The sequence below is a fragment of the Chiloscyllium plagiosum genome, chromosome 32 (genome assembly GCF_004010195.1).
Source record: "Chiloscyllium plagiosum isolate BGI_BamShark_2017 chromosome 32, ASM401019v2, whole genome shotgun sequence".
In the NCBI taxonomy this organism is placed as follows: Eukaryota; Metazoa; Chordata; class Chondrichthyes; order Orectolobiformes; family Hemiscylliidae; genus Chiloscyllium; species Chiloscyllium plagiosum.
In genome coordinates, this window is record NC_057741.1 from 43992710 (window position 1) to 44017797 (window position 25088).

A 25088-nucleotide genomic window follows, 5' to 3' on the forward strand; every position below is an offset into this window, starting at 1 on the left:
ATCAGAGAGATCCCGGGAGTGTGAGGGTGTGTGTCTGGGAGTGTGTGAGGGTGTGTGTCTGGGAGTGTGTGAGGGTGTGTGTCTGGGAGTGTGTGAGGGGGTCTGAGTGAGGGTCTGAGTGAGGAGCGGGTCACGGACAGAGCCCCCGCCGCCAGCAGCGATGATCCGGGTGCGGTGTCTCCGCGGAGGTAGCAGAGGAGCCGAGTCCGCCCATTTCATAGGGAATCTGGTCAGTATTCCCGGTTCCAGCCGATCCCGGGATGGTGCCGCTAACCGAAGGGGGTTGGGGAGGTGGTAGGGGTTGGGAAGAGCTGGGGCTGGTCTGAAAGCAGCTCGTTCAGTCCAATTCCGGCAGCTCAGAGCGATCTGTAACAAGTGGGTTCCTGTGGACCATCAGGAGCAGCTGTATATCCCCCAGGAACCCGGGCACAGGGTCTCCGCTCAGGGAAAGCTTCTCGGAGCTTGTCAACGCCCCACACCGGGCTTTTCACAAAACTTTAAATTGCTCCAACTCTATTCAGTCTTCACAGCTGACCGTCTGAATCTCGGTTGTACCCAAGCCCCAAAAAGTAAAGGGTTAACACCCTCCAGGTGTAGGAGGATAGGACTGTCCTTGTCCCTTCAGTAAGGACCTTACCTGGAAGATGGATAATAAATGGAGCAGGAGGAAGCCATCTGGCCCCCTGGAGCCTGCTCTGCCATTCAATAAGGTCCACGTGCCCAGCCTCTCCACTTGCCCACCCTCTCATGCAGCTCTTAATTCCTACCTGTTCACTAAGTAGCTTTTAAAAATGTTTACTGAACTAGCATCAACTCCTTCACTGGGCAGGGGATTCCATAGATTTGCAGCACTCTGAGTGAAGAAGTTCCTTCTCAATTCTGTCCTGAATCTGCTCTCCCTAATTTTGAGACTCTGCCATCTTGTCCTAGTGTCACCCGCCTGTGGAAACAACCTCTCTACGTCTATCTTATCTATTCCCTTCATAATTGTATATGTTTCTATAAGATCCCACCCCACCTCATTCTTCAAAATTCCAATGAATATAATCCCAGTCTGTTTAGTCTTTCTTTATAAGCCAACCCCCTCAACTCCAGAATCAACCTAGTGAACCCCCTCTGTATCCCCTCTAGTGCCAGTGCATCCTTTCTCAAGTGAGGAGACCAAAACTGCATGCAGTACTCCAGGTGTGGTCTCACCTGCACCCTGTACAGCTGCAACATAACCTCCTTGATTTTAAACTCGATCCCTTTGGTAATGAAGGACAAAATTCCATTTGCCTTTCTAATTGCCTGTTGTACCGGCAAACCAACCTTCTATGATTCAAGCACAAACACACCCAGGTCTCTCTGCATAGCAGCAGGTTCCAAATTTTAACTGTTCAAGTAATGGTCCTTTTACTGTTACTCCAACCGAAATGGCTGACTTCACATTTATTACTGTTGTATTCTATCTGCCAGCCCTTTGCCCACTTGCTCAAAGTATCTATGTTTCTCTGCAAAGGTGCACAGTCCTCTTAGTGTCATCTGCAAACTTTGACACACTACATGTGGTCCCCAACTCTGTGGGGACATGACACTGAACTCATTTTTCTGCTAAATATTTTATATTTCAGTTTAAGATGTGAATTCAGAATGGAGATGCAAAAGATGGGAAAGTGTTAGGGCAATCTGGGCCCTCAATGCTGAACACCAGACTGAAGCGCTGAACAAATGATTTCTATCTATTACAGAAACTTAAATCTTCCTGAGAGCTGTCTAACTAATGCCCTCATTGCTCAGCATTAATGCCCAGTATGTCTCATTAGAATGGTCAGGGAAGGGATCATGTTTGCAAGTTGAGGAGTGGATTAGGTCACCTACCTCCATGCCCCAAAGATTGTCACTACATTAAGCATTAATAAATTTGTTGTTTTTTAGAGAAATTGTCTTTCATTACAGTAGTAGCTCGTATACCATTCCCCTAAGTGAAGTAGATATTGAGGGATGATGAACTTGGTGAGAATCGTGGGCCTGGCTGTATCGTTTTGATTTGGGAGATAGAATAGCAGAATTGAAGGGTGAGTGGTACACTCAACTTGTTTTACTCTGTAACATCAAACCCCTATTCAGAATCTGTCCAGCTTTTACATTCTGTCTTCTGTGCCTGTTCCCCTGAGTTGAAAGCAAAGTATATGACAGTAACAGATTGTAACAAGTACTTTACAAGGAAAGTTTATACATTCAGAGGCAATAATTCCCAGGGTTGTTTTCTAAACTTGATTGGAGCAGCGCAGATGATAAGACACCACTTGTGTCCACTCCACTTTGGCGATGATCCAATGTAACTGCATTTCTTGTACTATTTCCCTCACTCCCAGTCGAAATGTATCTTCTCTCAAACTGGCCTGTTTGAGTTTGAAGATCTACCAAGTGGAAAATTCCAGAAATCCTCTTATAAGCAACAAACATGCAGGTGTATAACAGCATCAGGATCATTAGACTGCCTGTACCATGGAACAAAAAGGCACTGTTTTTGTTAAATTAGGTTTTGTAAAGGATTTAAAGGTTCACCCTGTTAGTGTTGGGTTGATTTTGTTTTAGTATACTGTACAGAGTAGAGAGTTGAATTCCTTTTTTGAGTAATTGACACCGGGTACAGGATCACTCCATGATCTTGCTTAGACTGACATTCCCTTTCACAAATGCTTAAACCCCTGAGGGCTAGAATTAGAAACTGTCTAGCCTAGCAACTGCCCTAAAACAGCTGGGCCAGAAAAAGACTTGAAAGAGGATCTGTGTCTATGATACTAACAGAGGTATGAGTGACCATAAAAGTTTGAGTGCCCACTAATAGTCATCAGATTACAAAGCATTAAATTGCCATTCATTCTTTTTCATTTTGTTGGATGACTATCACTACAAGGTTGTATGTAGATACCAGCGCAGAGCTTGACCAATGTTATACTTGCAGTCAGGATTCTTGACCAAACCCTTGAAACAGTGAAGTGTAAACCGGTTTAAACATTCTGCACTCACGCTGTGAATAGCTGACAGTTAGTTGTACTGTTTATGATGAAAGTGCAACACTGAATGCATAAAATCAACTCTTCACAGTTGCATTTATTTCTGAATGTAGATTGTGGTGTTGGAAAAATACAGTCCACCATCATTCTTTTGTTGAATTTCTTCACAGTCTGTCTTATATTTTATCAATTGTTCACAAAGCCACATTCACTGATATATGTGCAGCTCTATTCCCTTATCTCCTCTTAATGGGATGCAACATCAGAGTCTTGGTTGCTCACTAGTATCTTGCCCGAAGCTTTCCCTTTAAATATTAAAATGATGATGAGTAACAAGGCACTATTAAATCATGTGTTTTTTTTTTTAAAGTCTTGTACACTTCCCAAATTATCTTCACTTTCTCAAAGGGTTAATTAGATGGTAACCAGGAGCAGGAATCATGGCTAATTTAATTTTATGTTCCCAAATTTAGGGTTGCTGAAGACCGTTCCTGCTCCTAAAATCTTGTAGATGATCCTTAGCATTTGCAGACACTGCTTCGATCACGAATCCACTGATTATTATAAACTCCAACTCTATTTGCTAATGCAATGGCAATTCAAATTGATTATAAAACATGAAAATAAATCTGAATTTGAAAAGTTTTCAGGATTATTATATTAAATGGCATTAATGTGTGTCTTGAAGTTGTGATGCCTACAAAGATCCTTATGTAAATTATCCTTTGCTGCTGAGTCTTTCCACCTCTTGGGGCAATGCCTGAAAACTCATTCCAACTGCAGCCTGAGCTCCCACAAGCACAGCAAATCCTCAGCACACACTGGGTTATTTAACTCACTTTTTTCCTGAGCTGGTTAAAAGATTATTTAGCCTAATCCTGTTGTACAACCTTTAGTTTGTAGCTCAACCGAATGTTACCTCAGAACAACGGGGTCTTGATCAGATGGGCCAAAGGGCTGCGGAGTGGCAGATGGAGTTTAACATAGATAAATGTGCGGTGCTGCATTTTGGAAATGCAAATCAGGGCAGGACTTAGTGGTAAGGGTTGAGCGTATGGTGCTGGAAAAGCATAGCAGGTCAGGCAGCATCCGAGGAGCAGGAAAATCAATGTTTCATGCAAAAGTCCTTCATCAGGAATTACTTAGTGGTAAGGTCCTAGGGAGTGTTGCTGAACAAAGAGACCTTGGAGTGCAGGTTCATAGCTCCTTGAAAGTGGAGTCACAGGTAGATAGAATAGTGAAGAAGGCGTTTGGTATGCTTTCCTTTATTGGTCAGAGTGTTGAGTACAGGAGTTGGGAGGTCATGTTGCAGCTGTAACATGGGTTAGGCCACTGGTGGAATATTGCGTGCAACCTTTTCTATCAGAAAGATGTTGTAAAACTTGAAAGGGTTCAGAAAAGATTTAAAAGGATGATACTGGGGTTGGAGAATTTGAGCTACAGTGAGAGGCTGATTAGGCTGGGGCTGTTTTCCCACTACCGTTGGAGGCTGAGGGGTGGCCTTGTAGAGATTTATAAAACCATGAGGGGCATGGATAGGATAAATAGACAAAGTCTTTTCCCTGGGGTGGGGAAGTCCAAAACTAGAGGGCATAGGTTTAGGGTGAGAGGGGAAAGATATAAGAAAGACCTAAGGGGCAATTTTCTCACACAGAGGGTGGTATGTGTGTGGAATGAGCTGTCAGAGGAAGTGGTGGAGGCTGGTACAATTGCAACCTTTAAAAGGCATTTTGGATGGGTGTATAAATAGGAAGGGTTTGGAGGGATATGGGTTAAGTGCTGGCAGGTGGGACTAGGTTGGGATATCTGGGCAGCATGGATGAGTTGGACCGAAGGGTCTGTTTCTGTGCTGAACATCTCTATGACTGAGTTATAGTTAAGGTACACTTCCAAATAATTTTAAAATGTGATAAGCATTTCTACTTCTGCTGCCTTTTCCAACTGAGAGTTCTAAATTCTCATCACTCTGTGGGTAAGACAAAAAAAATCCTCAACTCTGCTCTGACCCTTCTACCAAGTCCTTGATGAACAAGCTGCCTGGTTCCCTGACCTCTCTATGAAGAGGAATCTAATTTCTCTGTCTGCTTTATCAAGGTCGGTTCATCATCTCTCACATTTTGGCAACTCTGAATTCTCAGGGATTGCACGTGACTGAAGATGTGTGCCAAAACTTAGAAGTCTTGAGTAGATTTTTATGTTAATCATCCTGGAAGTTTGAACTTCCAACTGGTAATTCCTCCGCCCTACCCTCAATGACACTGCTCTAGACTCAGCGATTTGAGACACTTCCATATTACCGAACTGAATAGTTACCAGGAAGTTAGACCCATCAAGACCCAGTCTAACACCTGGGTTATTCCCACAGCTGACTCAACACAACTCTCCCCATGCCACGTGCATCATCGTTCACCCCACTCTCCTGACCCAGCATCCCTCACCCCCATTGACCATCAGCTACACCCCGAGCTGACCTGACTCTCCCAAACACAGGACCATTAGGCAGCTTCTGTCATGAGGAAGAGTGGGATATCATGTTCTTTGGCTCTACTTTACTCCCACAGAGCTCCCCACGGGTAGGTTTGTGACAGTTGGCATCGATAGGCCCCGTAGGGCTTGCCTCTGCTGTTCAGACCAATACCTAGTGCCCCCAAGCCCAGGTGCAAGTGGATCTGAAAGACTGGTGAACTACAGTGTTCCAGTGAATTGTCATGGACCCCCTACAGTGTGGAAACAGGCCATTTGGCCCATCCAACCCACAACGATCCTCCAAACAGCATCACACAATCCCACCTCCGCACTTACCCTATCCCTGCATTTCCCAAAGCCAATCCACCTTGCCTGCACAGCTAGGGACTGTGGGAGGAAACCCCACAGACAGAGAATGTGCAAACTCAACACGGTTACCCGAGGCTGGAATTGAACCTGAGTACCTAGTGCTGGGAGGCTGTCACTGAGCTAACATGCTACCCCGGGGGGATGTTTACATATGTTCAAGCTCAGTTTGTGGTTGCACAACCTCTTGAGTTGTGCAAAGTCTTCGGGAATGAAAGACTCATCCTCTGACAATTCAAGCAATTGGTGCAGAAAAAAATCAGAAGAAAATTATTTTCATTTATCTTTCAGATTGGTGTGGGGAGATGAAAGGGGAATGTTTGTGTCATATTCGAGATTTCTGTTTTGGGATGAAGAGCAGCTTGTTTTTCTTTTGGAATGTCCTGAGGAATTGTGGGGTGTGTGGGGGGAGATGTTTGTGTCACTTGGTTTGTCACTATCACCTGGGATATGTACACCCACAGATGCCAGCTCTCACTGTCAATCTCTCCCTCTTACAAGTTACTGTTAATGTTATACAATGGTATCATTCATACTGGGAATTCTAATCTTTTAGTTCCACAGACCCTCCAATTTCCAACTCTGGGAATGTCATCACCAAACCCAATGTAGAATCCCAGGAGCGAAACCTTCCACAACACCTGCTGATGCTTGGGAAGTTTCCAATCGCTTTTCCTTCTTTCTTTCAGGTTGGTCGAACTGTTGCAGGATGGGTGCAGAAATCTTTCCAAAGCACTCAGACTGCCGCTGCTACTGCAGCCAGAGAGAATTCCTCTGTTACTGATCACAAGGATAAGGCTGAAGACTGTCCAGTCTGTTCCTACAATGAGTGGGATACTCTGGAAGAAGTGATTGTTGGGAGACCTGAGAATGCGTGTGTGCCCCCTTTTACAGTGGAAGTCAAGGTAAAGTACACGGTTTTCAGGTGTTTCTCTCATATGTCCATGGTATCCAGAAGAATTGATAATTATAACATGCCACTCTATAGAAATGCTGATTATACTAACCCATTGGCAATTTATTACATTACAATGAAGTTTAACCTGGTTGATTTGCTGACCAAATTGGGAACATTCAGCCAGATACTGACACCAGTCTAAAATTCTAAAGTATTAACATTTTATAAAATAAAAATATATAAATTGTTGTTACCTGCAAAAGATCCTGATTTGGAGATGCTGGTGTTGGACGGGGGTGTACAAAGTTAAAAATCACACAACACCAGGTTATAGTCCAACAGGTTTAATTGGAAACTAGTGCTTCCAATTAAACCTGTTGGACTATAACCTGGTGCAGTGATTTTTAACTTAGCAAAAGATCCTGGTTGTGTTCCACTGCAATAACCTGACTTTTTAAATTTGTGTTGCTGTCCTTGAAAAGGGACGAAAAGAAATAGACTGATAAGAACCGTGTGTTAGCTTTATTAATGAGACATGGAGAGAACTGCAGCTGCTGGATGTGGAAACCTTGGTTAAGTTTTGCTGGGACGAAGGCTGAAGATTCTGGTCTGGCCACTCCATTCAGCAAGTCTTAAACAAAAGAACATTGAGAGATTTGAAAATTCTGAGTGAAACACATTGGTCACATGACACTGTCTGTACTTTTTTGTCTTGTTTTGAGTAACCAACTGGAGCAAGATTGGAAGAAGATACCTGCCAGGGATTGGACGATGTCATAAATGCAAAAGCAAAGCAATGACCAGAAACAAGAAAACAGAAGTATTGGTCAGGGTGGGATTGGCACATAAGGAGAGTAAAAGTGAAAACTATGGGAATTAGTAGGAGGGTGACATTGACTGACCGGTACAGATTGTCAGGAGAAAGTGAGGACTGCAGATGCTGAAGATCAGAATTGTGTGGTGCTGGGAAAGCACAGCAGGTCAGGCAGCATCTGAGGAGCAGGAATCCTGATGAAGGGCTTATGCACAAAATGCCGATTCTCCTGCTCCTCGGAAGCTACCTGACCTGCTGTGCTTTCCCAGCACCCCACACTCAGTACAGATTGCAAGCCTGGACTTGATGGGCTGAATGACTTCTCTCATTGCCTGCTATAACTTTGACTCTGAATGAAATGGTATGAATGTTAAGTTTTTGATTGGAATGGATCAGCCATCAGGAATGTAACAGAACAGCTGTTGAAATGAGCATTGAACAGATATGCTGCAGAATGAAAAAAATGTAGTTTCACTAAAATCTCAGGAATGAAATGTATTTTATGTGATGTAGTCTTTGAATACAGCAAAGTGGGTAAAGGATCTCTGCAACAATAGCGCAATTCCAATTCAATTCTATCAAGGAAACATTAAAAAACAGTGCTAGAGAAACACCGATGGTTTGACAGAGAAAAACAATTAAATGTTTTGAGTCCAGAAACCCTTCATCAGAACTGACAGTAGCTGGGAAGGGCTGGTATTTATGTTGATGACCAGGAGGCAGGGGAGTGGAAAGTGAATAGAATACGTGGAGACAACCCAGAGAGCGAGAGAGAAAGACGATTGACAGACAAAGGGATGGCTGATGATTTGGAGATGCCGGTTTTGGACTGGGGTGTGTACAAAATTAAAAATAAGACCAGGTGATAGTCCAACAGGTTTATTTGACAGAATGGCCTCAACCGGGACCTTGGGTTCATGTCACACTATAAGTGACCCCATTACACTGCACACCGACAGATAGACGCTCCTATACGCAGGTAAAAACAATGACTGCAGATGCTGGAAACCAGATTGTGGATTAGTGGTGCTGGAAGAGCACAGCAATTCAGGCAGCATCCGAGGACAGGCAAAATCGACGGTTCAGGCATTCCTGATGAAGGGCTTTTGCCCGAAACGTCGATTTTGCCTGTCCTCGGATGCTGCCTGAATTGCTGTGCTCTTCCAGCTCCTATACGCAGACCCTCTCTCTCGTTCACACATACACTATCTCAGACTTGTACCTCTTTAGACTCACATATATATACTGTCTCACAGACACCCACCCATAACTCCCACTACCCCCCTCCACACACACACATGTACAAGTTTGTGGGTGAACTTGTACTTGCAGAATTACATTTTACTTTTTTCAAAACTGCATGATTCCATGTTAGATTCTGTAAATCTGCTTTTGGATTAGAATCAGTCAGACCATTATGGCACATGATTTGGTTTTTAAATTCTGTGCCTTAGAATTGTGTCCTCTACAATCACCTGATGAAGGAGCGACACTCCGAAAGCTAGTGCTTCCAATTAAACCTGTTGGACTATAACCTGGTGTTGTGTGATTTTTAACTCCATTATGGCACAGACAGCCTCACACAGGACAGCTCACACCTTCAATGCATTATCTGGGCCGACATGACACCAATTGTTAAAAAAGTTCACTTGAGAATATCACTTTTACATTAAAAAAAATTTGCAATTTACATATGAAAGAACTGAAACCAATATGTTCATTCTAAAAGATGAGAGACTTATCAAACAATCCAGGTCTTTTTCAATATATAATTTCAGTTACATCACACTGTAAACTTTTGCAATAAATTCTGTGTCTTACAACCTTATTCTCCACAACCACCTGATGAAAGAGCAGCGCTCCGAAAGCTAGTGCTTCCAAATAAACCTGTTGGATTGTAAGCTGGTGTTGTGATTTTTAACAGATGGCTGATAAGTGAGAGAAGTGATGGGTAGGTTGCTAACAGAAAATGTGAACAGTTGAAGGTGGGTTGGCTGTGCTGGGAGCAACAGATATGGACCAGGACCTGGGAATGTGGCCATTTTTGATGGTATAAGGCAAGAGCTTTCAAAAGGAAATCAGTCGAGATTAGAGTGGTGCTGAAAAAGCACAGCAGGTCAGGCAGCATCCGAGGAGCAGGAAAATTGACGTTTAGGGCAAAAGCCCTTCAGGAATGGAACTTTGAAAATTTGATTGGGCGCAGATATTAGCGGCTAAAGAGATGGCTGGAAAATGAGAAGTCTTCAGAAATGAGATAACGAGAGTCCAGAGAAAGCATATTCCTGTCAGGGTGAAAGGAAAGGCTGGTAGGTATAGGGAATGCTGGATGACTAAAGAAATTGAGAGTTTGGTTAAGAAAAAGAAAGAAGCATATGTCAGGTATAGACAGGATAGATCGAGTGTATCCTTAGAGTATAAAGGAAGTAGGAGTATACATGAGAGAAATCAGGAGGGACATGAGATAGCTTTAGCAAATAGAATTAAGGAGAATCCAAAGGGTTTTTACGAATACATTAAGGACAAAAGGGTAACTAGGGAGAGAATAGGGCTTCTCAAAGATCAGCAAGGCGGCCTTTGTGTGGAGCCGCAGGAGATGGGGCAGTTACTAAATGAGTATTTTGCATCAGTAGTTACTGTGGAAAAGGTCATGGAAGATATAGAATGAAGGGGAATAGATAGTGACATCTTGAAAAATCTCCATATTACAGAGGAGGAAGTGGTGGATGTCTTAAAACACAAGTGGATATATCCCCAGGACCTGATCAGGTGTACCCTAGAACTCTGTGGGAAGGTAGAGAAGTGATTGCTGGGCCCCTTGCTAAGATATTTGTATCATCGATAGTCACAGGTGAGGTGCCGGAAGACTGGAGGTTGGCAAACGTGGTGCCACTGTTTAAGAAGGGTGGTAAAGACCAGTGAGCCTGACCTCAGTGAGCCTGACCATTCCTGAAGAAGGGCTCATGCCCGAAACGTTGATTCTTCTGTTCCTTGGATGCTGCCTGACCTGCTGCGCTTTTCCAGCAACACATTTTCAGCTCAGTGGTGGGCAAGTTGTTGGAGGGAATCTTGAGGGACAGGATGTACATGTATTTGGAAAGGCAAGGACTGATTAGGGATAGTCACCATGGCTTTATGTGTGGGAAATCATGTCTCTTAAACTTGATTTGAGTTTTTTTAAGTAACAAGGAGGATTGAGGGCAGAGTGGTAGGTGTGATCTATATGGACTTCAGTAAGGTGTTCGACAAGGTTCCCCATGGGAGACTGATTAGCAAGGTTAGATCAAACGGAATACAGAGAGAACTAGCCATTTGGATACAGAACTGGCTCAAAGGTAGAAGACAGAGGGTGGTGGTGGAGGGTTGTTTTTCAGACTGGAGGCCTGTGACCAGTGGAGTGCCACAAGGATCGGTGCTGGGTCCTCCACTTTTTGTCATTTACATAAATGATTTGGATGCGAGCATAAGAGGTACAGTTGGTAAGTTTGCAGATAGTACCAAATTTGGAGGTGTAGTGGACAGGGAAGAAGGTTGCTTCCAGATTACAATGGGATCTTGATCAGATTGGTCAATGGGCTGAGGATTGGCAGATGGCATTTAATTTAGATAAATGTGAGGTGCTACATTTTGGGATAGCAAACCTTAGCAGGACTTATACACTTAATGCTGAAAATGTGTTGCTGGAAAAGCGCAGCAGGTCAGGCAGCATCCAGGGAACAGGAGAATCGACGTTTCGGGCATAAGCCCTTCTTCAGGAAGGGCTTGTGCCTGAAACGTCGATTCTCCTGTTCCCTGGATGCTGCCTGACCTGCTGCGCTTTTCCAGCAACACATTTTCAGCTCTGATCTCCAGCATCTGCAGTCCTCACTTTCTCCTTATACACTTAATGGTAAGGTCCTAGGGAGTGTTGCTGAACAAAGAGACCTTGGAGTGCAGGTTCATAGCTCCTTGAAAGTGGAGTCACAGGTAGATAGGATAGTGAAGAAGGCGTTTGGTATGCTTTCCTTTATTGGTCAGAGTATTGAGTACAGGAGTTGGGAGGTCATGTTGCGTCTGTACAGGACATTGGTTAGGCCACTGCTGGAATATTGAGTGCAGTTCTGGTCTCCTTCCTATCGGAAAGATGTTGTGAAACTTGAAAGGGTTCAGAAAAGATTTACAAGGATATTGCCAGGGTTAGAAGATTTGCGCTATAGTGAGAGGCTGAACAGGCTGGGGCTGTTTTCCCTGGAGCGTCGGAGGCTGAGGGCTGACCTTATAGAGGTTTATAAAATCATGAGGGGCATGGATAGGGTAAATAGACCAAGTATATTTGTGGGTTGGAGGAGTCCAGAACTCGAGGGCATAGTTTTAGGGTGAGAGGGGAAAGTTATAAAAGGGACCTAAAGAGGCAACGTTTTCACGCTGAGAGTGGTAAGAGTATGGAATAAGTGCCTGAAGAAGTTGTGGAGGCTGGTGCAATTGCATCACTTGAAAGGCATCTGGATGGGTATATGAATAGGAAGGGTTTGGGGGGATATGGGCTATGTTGGCAGGTGGGACTCGATTGGGATATCTGGTCAGCATGGACGGGTTGGACCGAAGGGTCTGTTTCCGTGCTGTGCATCTCTATGACTCTTATGTCATAACAAAAAAATGCTGTGGTGCTTTTTGAATAAAAGGGTGGCATGGCGGCTCGGTGGTTAGCACTGCTGCTTCTCAGTGCCAGGGACCCAGGTTCAATTTCGCCCTCAGGCAACTGTCTGTGTGGAGTTTGCACATTCTCCCTGTCTGTGTGGGTTTTCTCCGGGTGCTCCGGTTTCTTCCATGATCCAAGATGTGCAGGTCAGGTGAGTTGGTGCAGAGCCAACAACGTGTCTCTGAACGTGGACTAGACAAAAGAGATGGTTGTTGACATCAGGAGGGCATGGAGTGACCACTCTCTTCTGGACATCAATGGCTTCCCTATGAAGATTGTGAAGAGCACCAAATTGCTTAGCATCCACCTGGTGGAGAATCTCACCTGGTCCCTCAAAACCAGCTCCATAGCCACGAAAGTCCAGCAATGTCTCTACTTCCTGTGCGGACTAAGGAAAGCCCACCTTCTTCCCCCCCCCACCTCACCCCTCACCCATCCTCACCAGTTTAGAGGGTTCATTTGAGGGTGTCCTGAGCTGCTGCATTACTCCCTGGTTTGGGAATTGCTCCTGATTGTAAGACCCTACAGCGGATAGTGAGGACAGCTGAGAGGATCATCGGGGTCTCTCTTCCCTCCATTACGGACATTTACACCACATGCTGCATCCAAAAGGCTAAGAGCATTGTGGAAGACCCCACACTCAAACTCTTCTCCCTCCTGCTGTCTGGCAGAAGATACCAGAGCATTTAGTGTCTCACAGCCAGACTGTGTAACAGTTTCTTCCCCTGAGCCATCAGACTCCTTAACAGTATGATCAGACTCTATTCCATCTGAAGCTCGTTGCATGACTTCAAATTGCTGCTAGAACAATGTTTTTATTAATTATCATTCTTATCACATGGTAATTTGTACACCACTGTGGCTATTGTCCTGATGTGTCAGGCATTACTGTGTTGTCTTGTGTACTTTGCACTTCTTATGCACTTGATGTCACTGTGTATGATGGTGTGGTTTGTTCCTTTTAGTCCTGGAGGAACACTGTCTTGTTTTTACTGTATCCGTTGTATCTGGTACAAATGACAAAGTGACTCTTGACTCTCTTGACATGGCTATGCTAAATTCCCCATAGTGTTCAGGGATGTGTCAGTTAGGTGCATCATTCTGGAGAAATGTAGAGTAATCGGGTTGGGGAATGGGCCTGGGTCGATGTGGGCTTGTTGGGTCAAAAGGCCTGCTTCCACACTGTGGGGATTCGATAATAAGAGTCCAAGTCATAAGAAAGACAAAGGAAACTTGAATAACTGACTGTGAAGGATCTTGAACATTCTGACAGGCACTACATACTCCTCTTTAAGGGCTGACTTGGACACAGAAAAAACTGGAGAAGAGAGGCAGCTGGAGCAAGTCCCTTCATATCAACAAACCTGGCTTGTGTCCAACCTGGACCTGCGGATGATCACTGTGACCATAGCTCAGCAGGAGAACCACCCAGCTGTCCTGGTGCCTTCTGAATCCCCAAGCACCAGCTAAGCCAGAAATCCTGCTCAAAAGCAGGTGACTGAGCCACTGACAAAGGAATTGAGCTTACTGGGACCCCCCTGCACCCAGTGCGGTCAATATTCAAATTCACCCACTACTTTGTTTCTTTTCTCACAGATCCTCTCAGACCTAATGAAGGTTTCTAATTTCAGATGTTTCATTTCAGATATCAGAAATCTTCTGTACATTGAGTGTCAAATCTCTGCATAGTGCCTTGTTCCTTATTTACAAGTTTCAGGAACATACGGCTTGTTTAGCAAAAAAGAGGCTCACTCCGAGGTCGGCAGTTAGTGGGAGGCAGGGACATGGCAGGTTTGTCCTTTTTGTTTTTGCCACCAGAGAGAGCAACTGAGGTAATGAGGGGCAAGTCACAAGCTGCTTAATGGATGGAACAGATTTAGTTGTAAGTTCCAAGAAACTTGATCAAAGTGACTTGAACGCTAACTTCCTAGGGCTGATGTTACTACTAAAGGGATTATGTTTAATTCCTTTATCAATTTATGAACTCTTTAATTATTAGGTAAAATAACTGAAGCATCTTTCCATACTGAAACTGGAGGTGCTCTAATAATTAATCATTTCATGCTGATTAGTGGAGCAGAAAACACAATTATGCACCCACTTTCAGAAGAGGAATAAATAATTAATCTTGGCCATCTCTATGACAAGACTATAATATAATAATTTTTTTTAAACTGTTGGAATAAATACCAAGAAAAGTTTCAACTTAATAAGTTACAATTCCAGGTAATGGTGATACTGGCCAAGTTGGATGAAACCTGGCTTGGTCTACCATGAATGTTATTATTGTAATGTGGTTAATGTGGTGGTCCATTATTGAACATATTCACAGGAGGCTGTCGTAGAATTGGAGAGATGTACAGCATGAAAACAACCCTTCAGTCTAACTTGTCCCTGCAGACCAGATATCTTAATTAATCTGGTAACAATAAACCAGCATTTGGCCAATATCCCTCTAAACCCTTCCTATTCATGTCCCCATCCAGATGCCTTTTAAATGTTGTAATTATACCTCCACCACTTCCTCTGGCAGCTCATTCCATACACACACCATCTTCTGTAAAAATTGCCCCGTTTTAGATCTTTCCCCTCTGACCCTAAACCTATGACCTCTAGTTCTGGACTCCCCGGCCTGGGGAAAGGCCTTGTCCTTTTACCCTATCCATGCCCCTCATGAGTTTATAACCTCTATGAAGTCACCCCTCACCCTCCAACACTCCAGGAGAAGTAACCGCAGTCTATTCAGCCTCTCCCTATCGCTCAAGGCCTTCAACGCAGGCAATATCCTTGTAAATCTTGTCTGAATCCTTTTAAGTTTCATGGCATCCTTCCTATATCAGGAATACCAGAATTGCATGCCGTATTCCAACAGTGGCCTAACTAATGTCCAATACAGCCACAGCGTGACCTCCCAACTCCTGTACTTGATGCATTGACCAATAAATCCAAAGTACTTTTAAGAAAGTTTATTGTGCACAAAACTCAAATAAACACAAATTGTATTCAAAACAGTCTAGAAATAACAGTAATAACAATTCAACCCTTTTGCTCTCAACAATAACCTTACAGATATTCAAACCTCAACGAAGGGTCATTGTTTCTGCTTTGAAATTCCTTGTTAAATTGGTGTGGCTGCAAATGGTTTCTTTCTGGCAAATTTCTACTTGTACTTAATACTAACCTCTTCAGTTAATGTCCCTTGCTGAGACCCTGAAGCAAATTATGAAACAACTCATTTTTCCTGAACATGGATTCCTTAAGAATCTTCTGTTTCTGGAAGTTAATTTTACTGACATTAAATAAATCAAACTTCTTTTCTCTTCAAACTACATGGAGACTTTAAACTTACAACATCTTTGCTGACATTGAATTGTTTTCTCTGATATAAACATACGCAGCCACTTAAAGAAGCCTTCTGGATGAGTCTTTTTTTCTTTCAAATCATTGGTTTCTGTCTCTGCCTCTGTAACATGGGACACATTAATGGTAGACAACAGACCAATTGTTTCCTCTCTTCTACCATTTTGTTTTTGTAAAGTATGTCAAAAGTTTTTCTTCAAAACTTGGATTAGACAGAAAGAAATTTCAAGGTCACCAGAACGAAGGACCAGATACCCAGCATGAGCAAAACCAACGTAGTATACAAAATCCCATGCAAGGACTGCACAAAACACTACATAGGACAAACAGGAAGACCGCTAATGATCCGCATCCATGAACACCAACTAACCACGAAATGACACGACCAGCTATCCTTAGTAGCCACATACACAGATGACAAGCAACATGAGTTCGACTGGGACAACACTACTATTATAGGACAGGCGAACAGAACCACAACAACGAGCACCCGAGCTACAAATCTTCTCACAAACTTTGAAAATCTTTCTCACATTCTCCCAAATATCCTTCCCTGCCTCTGACAAGATCTCCACTCCCAAGTCTTGAGTTCGGATCCTGCAGAGCTGTTCAATGTCTTTGAGACACTACCTCCCAGTAAATGGTAGAGGGTACTGATCGAGAGAATGCCTGTGGATCAAGGTACTCTCCTCTCCACATCAAGCTTATAGGGATTAACCAATAGTGAGCTCTTTTTCAGTATAAAGTCCCTACTTTGACAATAACGAAAAAGGTCCCTACTGGACAATTCATATTTATGGCTCCGCTGATCAAAAGATATCATGACGTCCCCTCAGATAAGTCTCCCAAACAGGAAACTCCTCTGGACTCCCGTAACCTAAAGCCAGAATCCATCAATTTGCCTGAAACGTCGATTTTCATGCTTCTAGGAAGCTGCCTGGACTGCTGTGCTTTTCCAGCACCACTAATCCAGAATCTGGTTTCCAGCATCTGCAGTCATTGTTTTTACCTCGTTGATTTTAACCCGACTGCGAATCCTCTTGCAATGATGTCTGCCTTGAAGAAGTTTTCCTCCTCTCTCTACAAGAATCTCAGGGAGTCCCTCTCCCACTGCAACTCCCAGGTCATTTCCTCTGTCCTCAAGCTCTTCAAACATGTCCTGAAACAAACTCGCTACCACAGCCACATTTGCTTCCTCAGTGCTTGCCTCCGTAACCACCTCATCCCACATGGACTTCAGACCTCCCTATATATTACCCTTGCTTTGTCACATCATTCCGCACACTTTAACCATGTTAATGACAATCTGGTTTCTACAATGATCTATGACTGTCCTCATTTAGTCCATAAATAACAAATTAATAAGGGGACCTTTTGCCTGGGAGGCCTCAATGTCCAACCATATTGACCTCTGGTCGTGACAAACCCAATCATTCACTGAGGATGATAGGAAACTTATTTGATGTCTCTTGAAATCTGGGAAGTCTACACCACCCCCCTCCCCCATTTCCTGTGGAAGCTGCAGTTTAACAAGCTTAATAAGTGGCTTGGTGATTTCATCCGGCACCTATCATTAAGTCTCCGCAACGCCTGCCTAGGTAACCTCAAAGAGAGCATTCTCATGGGATATAATCAGCAAGGAAGAGCATTCATTTTAACCAGAGCTGTTTGACCCAACCGAGATATTGGTAGAACTTCCCAACATTAAAGGTCCTGTCTTATCTTCCCAAGCAAATGCACAAAATTAGCCTTGTATAATTGATCAAAGGCAAGAGTAATAAAAATGTGGAAAACCTCCCCGTGACCACCTGAAAGGGAAGTGGATTCCACTTTCAAGATTGGGTCCTCCAACAAGACCCCCCATGGGCATGGCTTCCGATTTCATACACTTGGTTTTTATACACTGAGAAAGAGTCAAACAAATTAATATTTTGTGTTAAACGGGGCACAGATATTATTGGTTTAGATAGAAAAAGATCATTTTCTGCATAAAGGGTGATTTATGCCCTCCTGATCCCACCTCTGGAGAAATTATATTGGGGTCCCTTGGATCCCCTCTGCCAATGGCTCAATCACTAATGTAAACAGCAGTGGTGAAAGGGGGCACCCTTGTTGGCTGCCTCTACCAATAATGAAATTGTCTGACTGTATGATATTAGTATGGACTGCTGCCCCTCCCCAACCCGCACAAGACCAAACTGTTCTAGGACACTAAAAAGGCACTGCCATTCTACCCGGTCAAACACTCCGCATCTAGAGAGACCAAGCCTGGAATCGACCTCTGCGGGACACCTGGACCATGTTCAGTACTCTTCTAATGTTGCTAGAAGACCTACAACCGCCAATAAAATCTGTCTGGTCCTCCTCTGCAACAGAGGGAACACTTCTCCAACCTCAGTGTTAGTGTTTTTGACAGAATTTTAAAATCCGCATTTAGCAGCAAGATTAGCCTGTACAAAGCGTAGTTCTCTGGGGCTTTCCTTCTCTTGAGAATAAGGGAGATATTAACTTCTTTCAGAGAGGATGGGAGTCAGTCCTGACTGTACGAATAATCGTACGTGTCCAACATTGGCCAGGCCAACATATTTATAAACACCTTATAAAACTAACTCAGAAATCCATCTGGGCGGAGCGCTTTACCGCTCTGGAGCTGCCTTGCTGCATCCTGTATCTCTTGGATTGTCAGTGGGTCACCTGCTCTGGAGTTATACCTGGAAGGTCTAAGTTCTTAAAAAGAAAATCCATCTTCGCCAACCTGGCGAAAATCAAAATACAATTTCCTAAACACCATGTTAATCTTTTTGGAATCACAAGTGAGAGTACAGTACCCTCTCTAATGGATGTAATAGATTAGGGGTCGCTCTACTTCCTGGCTGGATAAGCCAGGCTTATCACCATACTCAAATAGCCTTTGTTTCGCAAAGGAGATCTCTCTCTTCGCTGTCTGGGTGAGTGCAGAGTTCATAGCAGCTCAGAGAGCTCTAATCCACTGTAACTTGGTCACAGATGGCCGGTCAAAGTAATGCTGTCTTGGCTGCCTTCAACTGGGCCTCGAGCGTACGCTGCTGCTCTCCCCTCTGTCGCTTCCGGGTCACCAAGTAAGAAATAATTATGTTCCTTTGCACAGGCTTTGGCAGTCTCCTAGAGCACTGATGGGTTACTGGCTGTACCCAAATTAATATCCCAGAAAATTTTAAATTCCAGTGAAAGGTACTCAGTAAACTTGCTGTCCTTAGGAGAAAAGGATCCATTCACCAATGCTGCGAGCCTGTCCCATTACCTCTGGCCTTAACCTCCAAATATATTGCCGCATGGTCAGAAATGGCTGTATTCCCAATTCTACAGGACAGTACTGAATCCAAAAAAGCCAGTGGGGCAAGAAACATGTCAACCCTTGTGTGGCACTTGTGTGGGTTAAGAAGAAGGTAAAGTCCATACCCTCAGGGTGAAGGCATCTCCACACATCCACCAGCCTCAACTCACCACATAACTCACCACAGCAGTTGTTTGGATTGTGAGGAAGTGCCTGGAAGACCCTTGGGCATTCTGACCCCTAGGGTCCGTGAGACGATTGAAATCTCCCCCTATAATTGTGTGGCGCCTCGAAGGGCCATCAACCTGGAAAGTGCATCCAGTAAAAACTTAAGGGGGTGTGCTTGGGGGGGGAGAGAGACACTAAACATTCAAAATCCTATACTCCTACCCAGGTATTAGAGCTTTGAGGATCACTAATCTCCCATATTCATCCCTAATTTGGTCTAACAGCTGACATGGGAGATTCTTCTGAATAAGTATAGCCAGTTCCCTGCTTTTAGAATTGGAAGAAGAGAAAAATGCCCGGCCTTTTCTGATGAGTCAAAAATTTGCGCGGCCACTCAGTGACTGGAACATAACACTGCCGGGTGCCTTATAGAGTACTCATTATTCAAGTCTCTCAGCCTCTTTTTTTAACGTTATCAAAGATCTTCCTCTTGCGGATCACAGCCGCAGAAACATCCTGAAAGAACATAATTTTTTTTATCTCCTGTAGATCAGGGCCTGTGGATTGTTCTCGAAGCTTCCAAATTTGCTTGTTTCTATAGTATGGAATTGAACTAGGACTGGGCGGAGCCGCTGGTCCGATTGGGGCCTCGATTTTTGAAGTTCTCAACCTGTTTCACTGTTGCCATACCAGTTTTTCCAGGGCCTAGTTCCAAACCACCGAGGATTCTGTTGCGGTCTCTGAAGCCGTACTCCGCTGCTCCACTTTCTCTACACACTGTCCAAGACGCTGGATCTCCTGCTCATGCTTTTGCAGCATGGTCGAGATCATTTCCAGTCTAGTCCGGGTCTCCTCCATCGTTGAATTCAACTTCTCTTGGAGTTTGAGAATCTCCGAATCCAGGCTCTGCTGCGCAGTAAAGTTCAAAGGAGCTTCTGTGGAGGTTGATGCTGTGTCCATTGCTGCAGGGCACTGTCCTGCTTGTTGCGATCTACGCAGCCCTTTACCTTTGGTCATCTTCCCAAATCGCTCACGATAATGTACAAAGATTCAGGGGACTAAAAACTGCTGATTATTACAAAAATGGCAAGTGAAGGGAGTGTAAAAGCACCACTTTGCCTGGGTTGTGCAGAGCTCAGCAAGGCACTTTGTCTATGTGGAGTTTGCACATTCCCCTGTGTCTGTGTAGGTTTCCTCCGGGTGCTCCAGTTTCCTCCCACAGTCCAAAGATGTGCCAGTCAGGTGAATTGGTCATGCTAAATTGCCGGTAGTGTTAAGTGCATTAGTCAGGGTTCAATGTAAAGTGAAGGAATGGGTCTGGGTGGGTTGTTCTTTGGAGGGTCGGTGTGGACTTGTTGGGCCGAAGGGCCTGTTTCCATACTGTAGGGTATCAAATCTTTAAGAAAAAGGCAGACCTATCAGATCACCACCATCCTGAATCCCCCAATTCCTTTCATTCTTAATCCACAGAAATTAGAAGTATAAATCAAATTTGTTCTTTTCCAATGTCTAATGCTATACATTATTCTGTCCACCTTTGAAACCATGTTTCCAAATAATAATATCAACCTCTTCATCCAAATGTGGAATTGACAGTGAAGAGTCATCAGGAACAATGCTGTTAAGTCAGAATGGATAAGATGATAGGTCATCGTGTGGAGCTGCTGTTTCATGGTGACATCATTTATCCAGTTTTGTTAACCTAACAGTGGTTATTTCTTTACTCTTTCTGAGGCTCAGTGCTTCTTTTTCACATCTTTAGAAGGAACATTGAAATCTTTATTACATCTTCTATCATTTGATGATTTCATTCTAATATTCTGTACTTGGATTGCATTTTATATTCATTATTAAGGTTTATTTGCTTTTTGATCTGGGGCTGATCACTTTGGCCTCAGTAATAGGTGTCTGATAGTTTAAAGGCTGCTTGTGAAAAGTTGGTCTGTTGCCATTTTGTCTGAGGGATAAGACATCTTTAGTCAGCCTATCTCCTTTGTTCAATGTAACCTTGTTGTGAAACATTCTCATTTGCATTCAAGTCCTTGAATGGCATCTTTTATTTTTCCTATTTTGTTGCATTTTGAATAGTCAGTTGTAGTAACGCTGTCCAATCAAGTCAATGTACAGTAAAAACTAAATATGCTACAAGTTACAATTTAATTATGTAAATTTTATTTATTTGCTACAAGTAAATACACAACACTGAGACTAACAACGAGCTGAATTCCTGAACAACTTTGATTACAGAGTAGAAATATGTGCACATCCAACCCCAGATCCCAGAATGGAGGTGATATCACAGTAAAGGAAGTCCAACCTACCCTGATGAAGATCCTTGGGACTAGTTAGAAAATAGCACCGAATCAGTCCAGGGTACAATGGACTTTTTTTTAGATCCTGGACAACAACATGGAAGAGTGCAAGCAGAAAATCAGAATTTAAAAATGAAATAGCTTTGCTGAAGATCAAAGGTTACATCTTTGGTCATTGGGTAAATTCGTGAATAAGATTGTCTTTCACAAGAATAAGTAAAGTTATTATAGAAGCTTGGAGTATTTACAGCACAGGATGAAACCGTTCAGCACATTGGGCCAACAATAGCTTAAAAAGCAGCATCCAAGCTATCCCAATTTCCAGCTCCTGATTTTGTAGCCCGGTGAGTTCTGGTAGTTCAAGCTCATTTCCAATCTTCTTTTAATGTGATGTGGATATCTGACACTCACACTCTTTCGGGTAGTAATTCCAGAACTCCCAGCCTGAGTGAAAAACACTTTTCCTCATTTCTCCTATAACTCTTACAAATTAGTTTGTGTCTCTTGATTGGTGATGCAAGTAAGTCCATCTCACCCACTCCATCTAGGCCCATCATAATATTATCCAGCTATGTTATGTCTACTCTTGGACTCTTCGATTAAAGGATAAAGCTTAAACACTTAAATAAAGTGCAGACTTTTTTTATTAACCGGCACATGGGGGGATGTGCTGGTTAATCAAATTTTTCAGAGAATCAAGAGACACACATAACCGCCCTAAACCCGAACCAAACCAAGATTCCCGACATCAACGTCCCTCAAAAAATCTAAGTTTAAAAACATCAACATGCCTCTGAAAATCAATGTAAAAACACGCAGTAAGCAATAGAAACGTAATACACGGGTATACTCATCACTGATATACTTTATTTCAGCCTTAAATATTCAGGCATTGCAGTCAGTTGCAGTATTCTGGACATACCCTGGGTAGTTTTTTTTATGGTTTATCAAGAGCACCTACTGATAATGTGCTGGTGAAAACCAAGTTTGCAGGTAATTGCATTGATTGCAGTTCAGGGAAGGTTCACCTGAGTGATTCTCGGATTCTCGTGAGGAAAGGTTGGATCAGGTGGGTCTATATCCATCGGAGTTTAGAAGATTGTGAGATGATATTAATATGTAAGACCGTAGTGCTTTAGATAATTCTAGAATAGCCCCATGCTCTTGCACCCCAAGCCTTGTTTAACAAAAGGCAGTTTCCCTTCTATCTTGCTAAGTACCCTTGTCTATCATTCTGCTACCTTTAGGGGTCTCTGATCCTGAAACTAAGGTCCTCTGTTCCTCTACACAACAACGAGGAGTCAGTCCCAGTGCCTTGTCTTGTCTTCCCTCCCTAAATGCATTATGTCATGCTTCTCGGAATTTGCCAGTTTCCTGCCCATTTGACTTCTATTTTTAGTTTACTGCAGTCTATATCTTCCTTCTGCACTAACTCACATTGCGAATGTTTCTATCGTCTGAAAAGTTCCTAAACCTATCTCATACACTTGAGTCTACATTGTTGATATATGTTACGAACAGCAATGCATCCAGTACTGAGTCCTGCAGAATACTACTGGAACCAGTCACACACACATTTGCCAACTGTGACCCTTTTGTTTCCTGTCAGCTTTGGATCCAACCTGTCACCTTCCTGTGGATACCATAAGCTTTCACTTTTCTGACCAGTGTATCACATGGGACCTGAGAAAGCTCATATCGCTTACTTCAAATACACAAGATGTGAATGATTTTACTTCTGATTATTCTGAAATATCTGAGTGGTTCTCACAATGAAATACTTTAATGATTATGATGTTGGGCACTGCATTTGATCATGTCAGTTGAGGGAAGAATGCTGACTCCAGGAGAATTCCTTCCTTTCAAACCTTGGCCAGGGATTGTTCACATCCACAGGGCTAACAGATAGAACCTCAAGATAACATCTGAACTGAAGGAAGACTTCTTAGCAGTATACAGAGTTTTAACACAGATGTCCCAATACATTATAAACTACAACTCTGGTCTAGAAGTGAATGTGCCAAATGCGTCAGGCAGGTCTTTAAATTGCACCTCCTGCAACCGCAGGAGGTGCAAGACTTGCGCCCACACCTCCCCCCTCACCTCCCTCCAAGGCCCCAAAGGAAACTTCCATATCCGCCACAAATTCACCTGCACCTCCACACACATCATCTATTGCATCCTCTGCACCCGATGTGGCCTCCTCTATATTGGGGAGACAGGCCGCCTACTTGCGGAGCGGTTCAGAGAACACCTCTGGGACACCCGGACCAACCAACCCAACCACCCTGTAGCTCAACATTTCAATTCCCCCTCCCACTCCACCAAGGATATGCAGGTCTTTGGACTCCCCCATCGCCAGACCACAACAAAATGACGGTTGGAGGAAGAACGCCTCATCTTCCGGCTAGGAACCCCCCAACCACAAGGGATGAACTCGGATTTCACAAGTTTCCTCATTTCCCCTCCCCCCACCCTGTCTCAGTCAAATCCATCAAATTCAGCACCGCCTTCCTAACCTGCAATCTTCTTCCCGACCTCTCCGCCCCCACCCCAGTCTGACCTATCACCCTCACCTTGACCTCTTTCCACCTATCGCATTCCCGACACCCCTCCCCCAAGTAGCTCCTCCCTACCTTTTATCTTAGCCAGCTGGACACACTTTCCTCATTCCTGAAGAAGGGCTTATGCCCGAAACGTCGATTCTCCTGTTCCCTGGATGCTGCCTGACCTGCTGCGCTTTTCCAGCAACACATTTTCAGCTTTAAATTAAACAGCCAGTTCTGTTCATGTCTTTGTGGACTAGCCTTGATATAGTTTCCTTTGTCTTTGGGGATTAGCCTGATGTAGTTTCCTTTTTCAGGCTAACACCTATGAGAAGAATTGGCCCTTTTACCAGAAGCATGGAGGTCAGAATTTTCCAAAGGAGCATGTGAAGAAAGCTGTTGCTGAAATTGAGGAGATGTGTAATGTTCTTCGTGGGGAGGGAATCACTGTCAGGCGCCCGGAGATCATTGACTGGTCTGACTATTACAAGACGCCAGATTTTGAATCTACAGGTAAGTAAAAGTTATCAATTTCCTTGAAATACTCTTCTAAAATACCAGAGTGTGACAATTTCAAATAAAGACATATATTTGGGGAATAGTTACATTTATCAGTGGGAGGCCCGTTAAGAGGGAACAGTACATTTGTATGGTCATGTGATTGTCGACTCTGTGAAAAGCTGATGGACTATTGGATATTAAACTTTCTCCTAACTTCACACAGTTTCTTATGTTCTTATGTTTCCTAAAGGTTCGGATTCTTTTTGTGGTCGTGAATCACCAGCTATCTGCTCTGCAATACGGTCCCTATCTCTGAGTGAGCTCAGCAGACAATCTAACAAACAAATAGATTGTCTATGGAGCTCATCCTTTTCTTAGGTGATGCCCACAGAGTGTAATGAGGAGCTGGACCCCCAGCTGGTATTCTCCTTGTGCTTTGCAGTTGACGATGACCAAAGCACAATCACATCAGCCATGATCTTATTGGACGCTGGAACCGGTCCAAGAGAATGAATGGCCAGTTCTTGTTTCTGTTACTTATTAACACACATACTGTCTGATTTCACTCCTGCATGATTTAACTCTCAATTTTCCAACAATGGAAATAGATTTTATCCTCTTTATTGAATTCTGCCACCATGTTTAAAAAATTTTTGCAAGGTAACTT

The 25088-nt window shown here is 43.5% G+C and overlaps 1 protein-coding gene across 1 annotated transcript in view; it reads left to right on the forward strand.

Moving 5' to 3' along the window:
- The first annotated feature begins 86 nt into the window (after positions 1-86).
- gatm (glycine amidinotransferase (L-arginine:glycine amidinotransferase)) overlaps positions 87-25088 on the forward strand; it is a 39918-nt gene continuing 14916 nt past the window's right edge. Inside the window, exons 1-3 of the mRNA XM_043673973.1 lie at positions 87-229; positions 6524-6739; positions 24238-24433. Of these exons, the coding sequence (XP_043529908.1) occupies positions 161-229; positions 6524-6739; positions 24238-24433 (481 nt within the window). The 5' untranslated portion in view covers positions 87-160. The remainder of the gene's footprint in view (positions 230-6523; positions 6740-24237; positions 24434-25088) is intronic.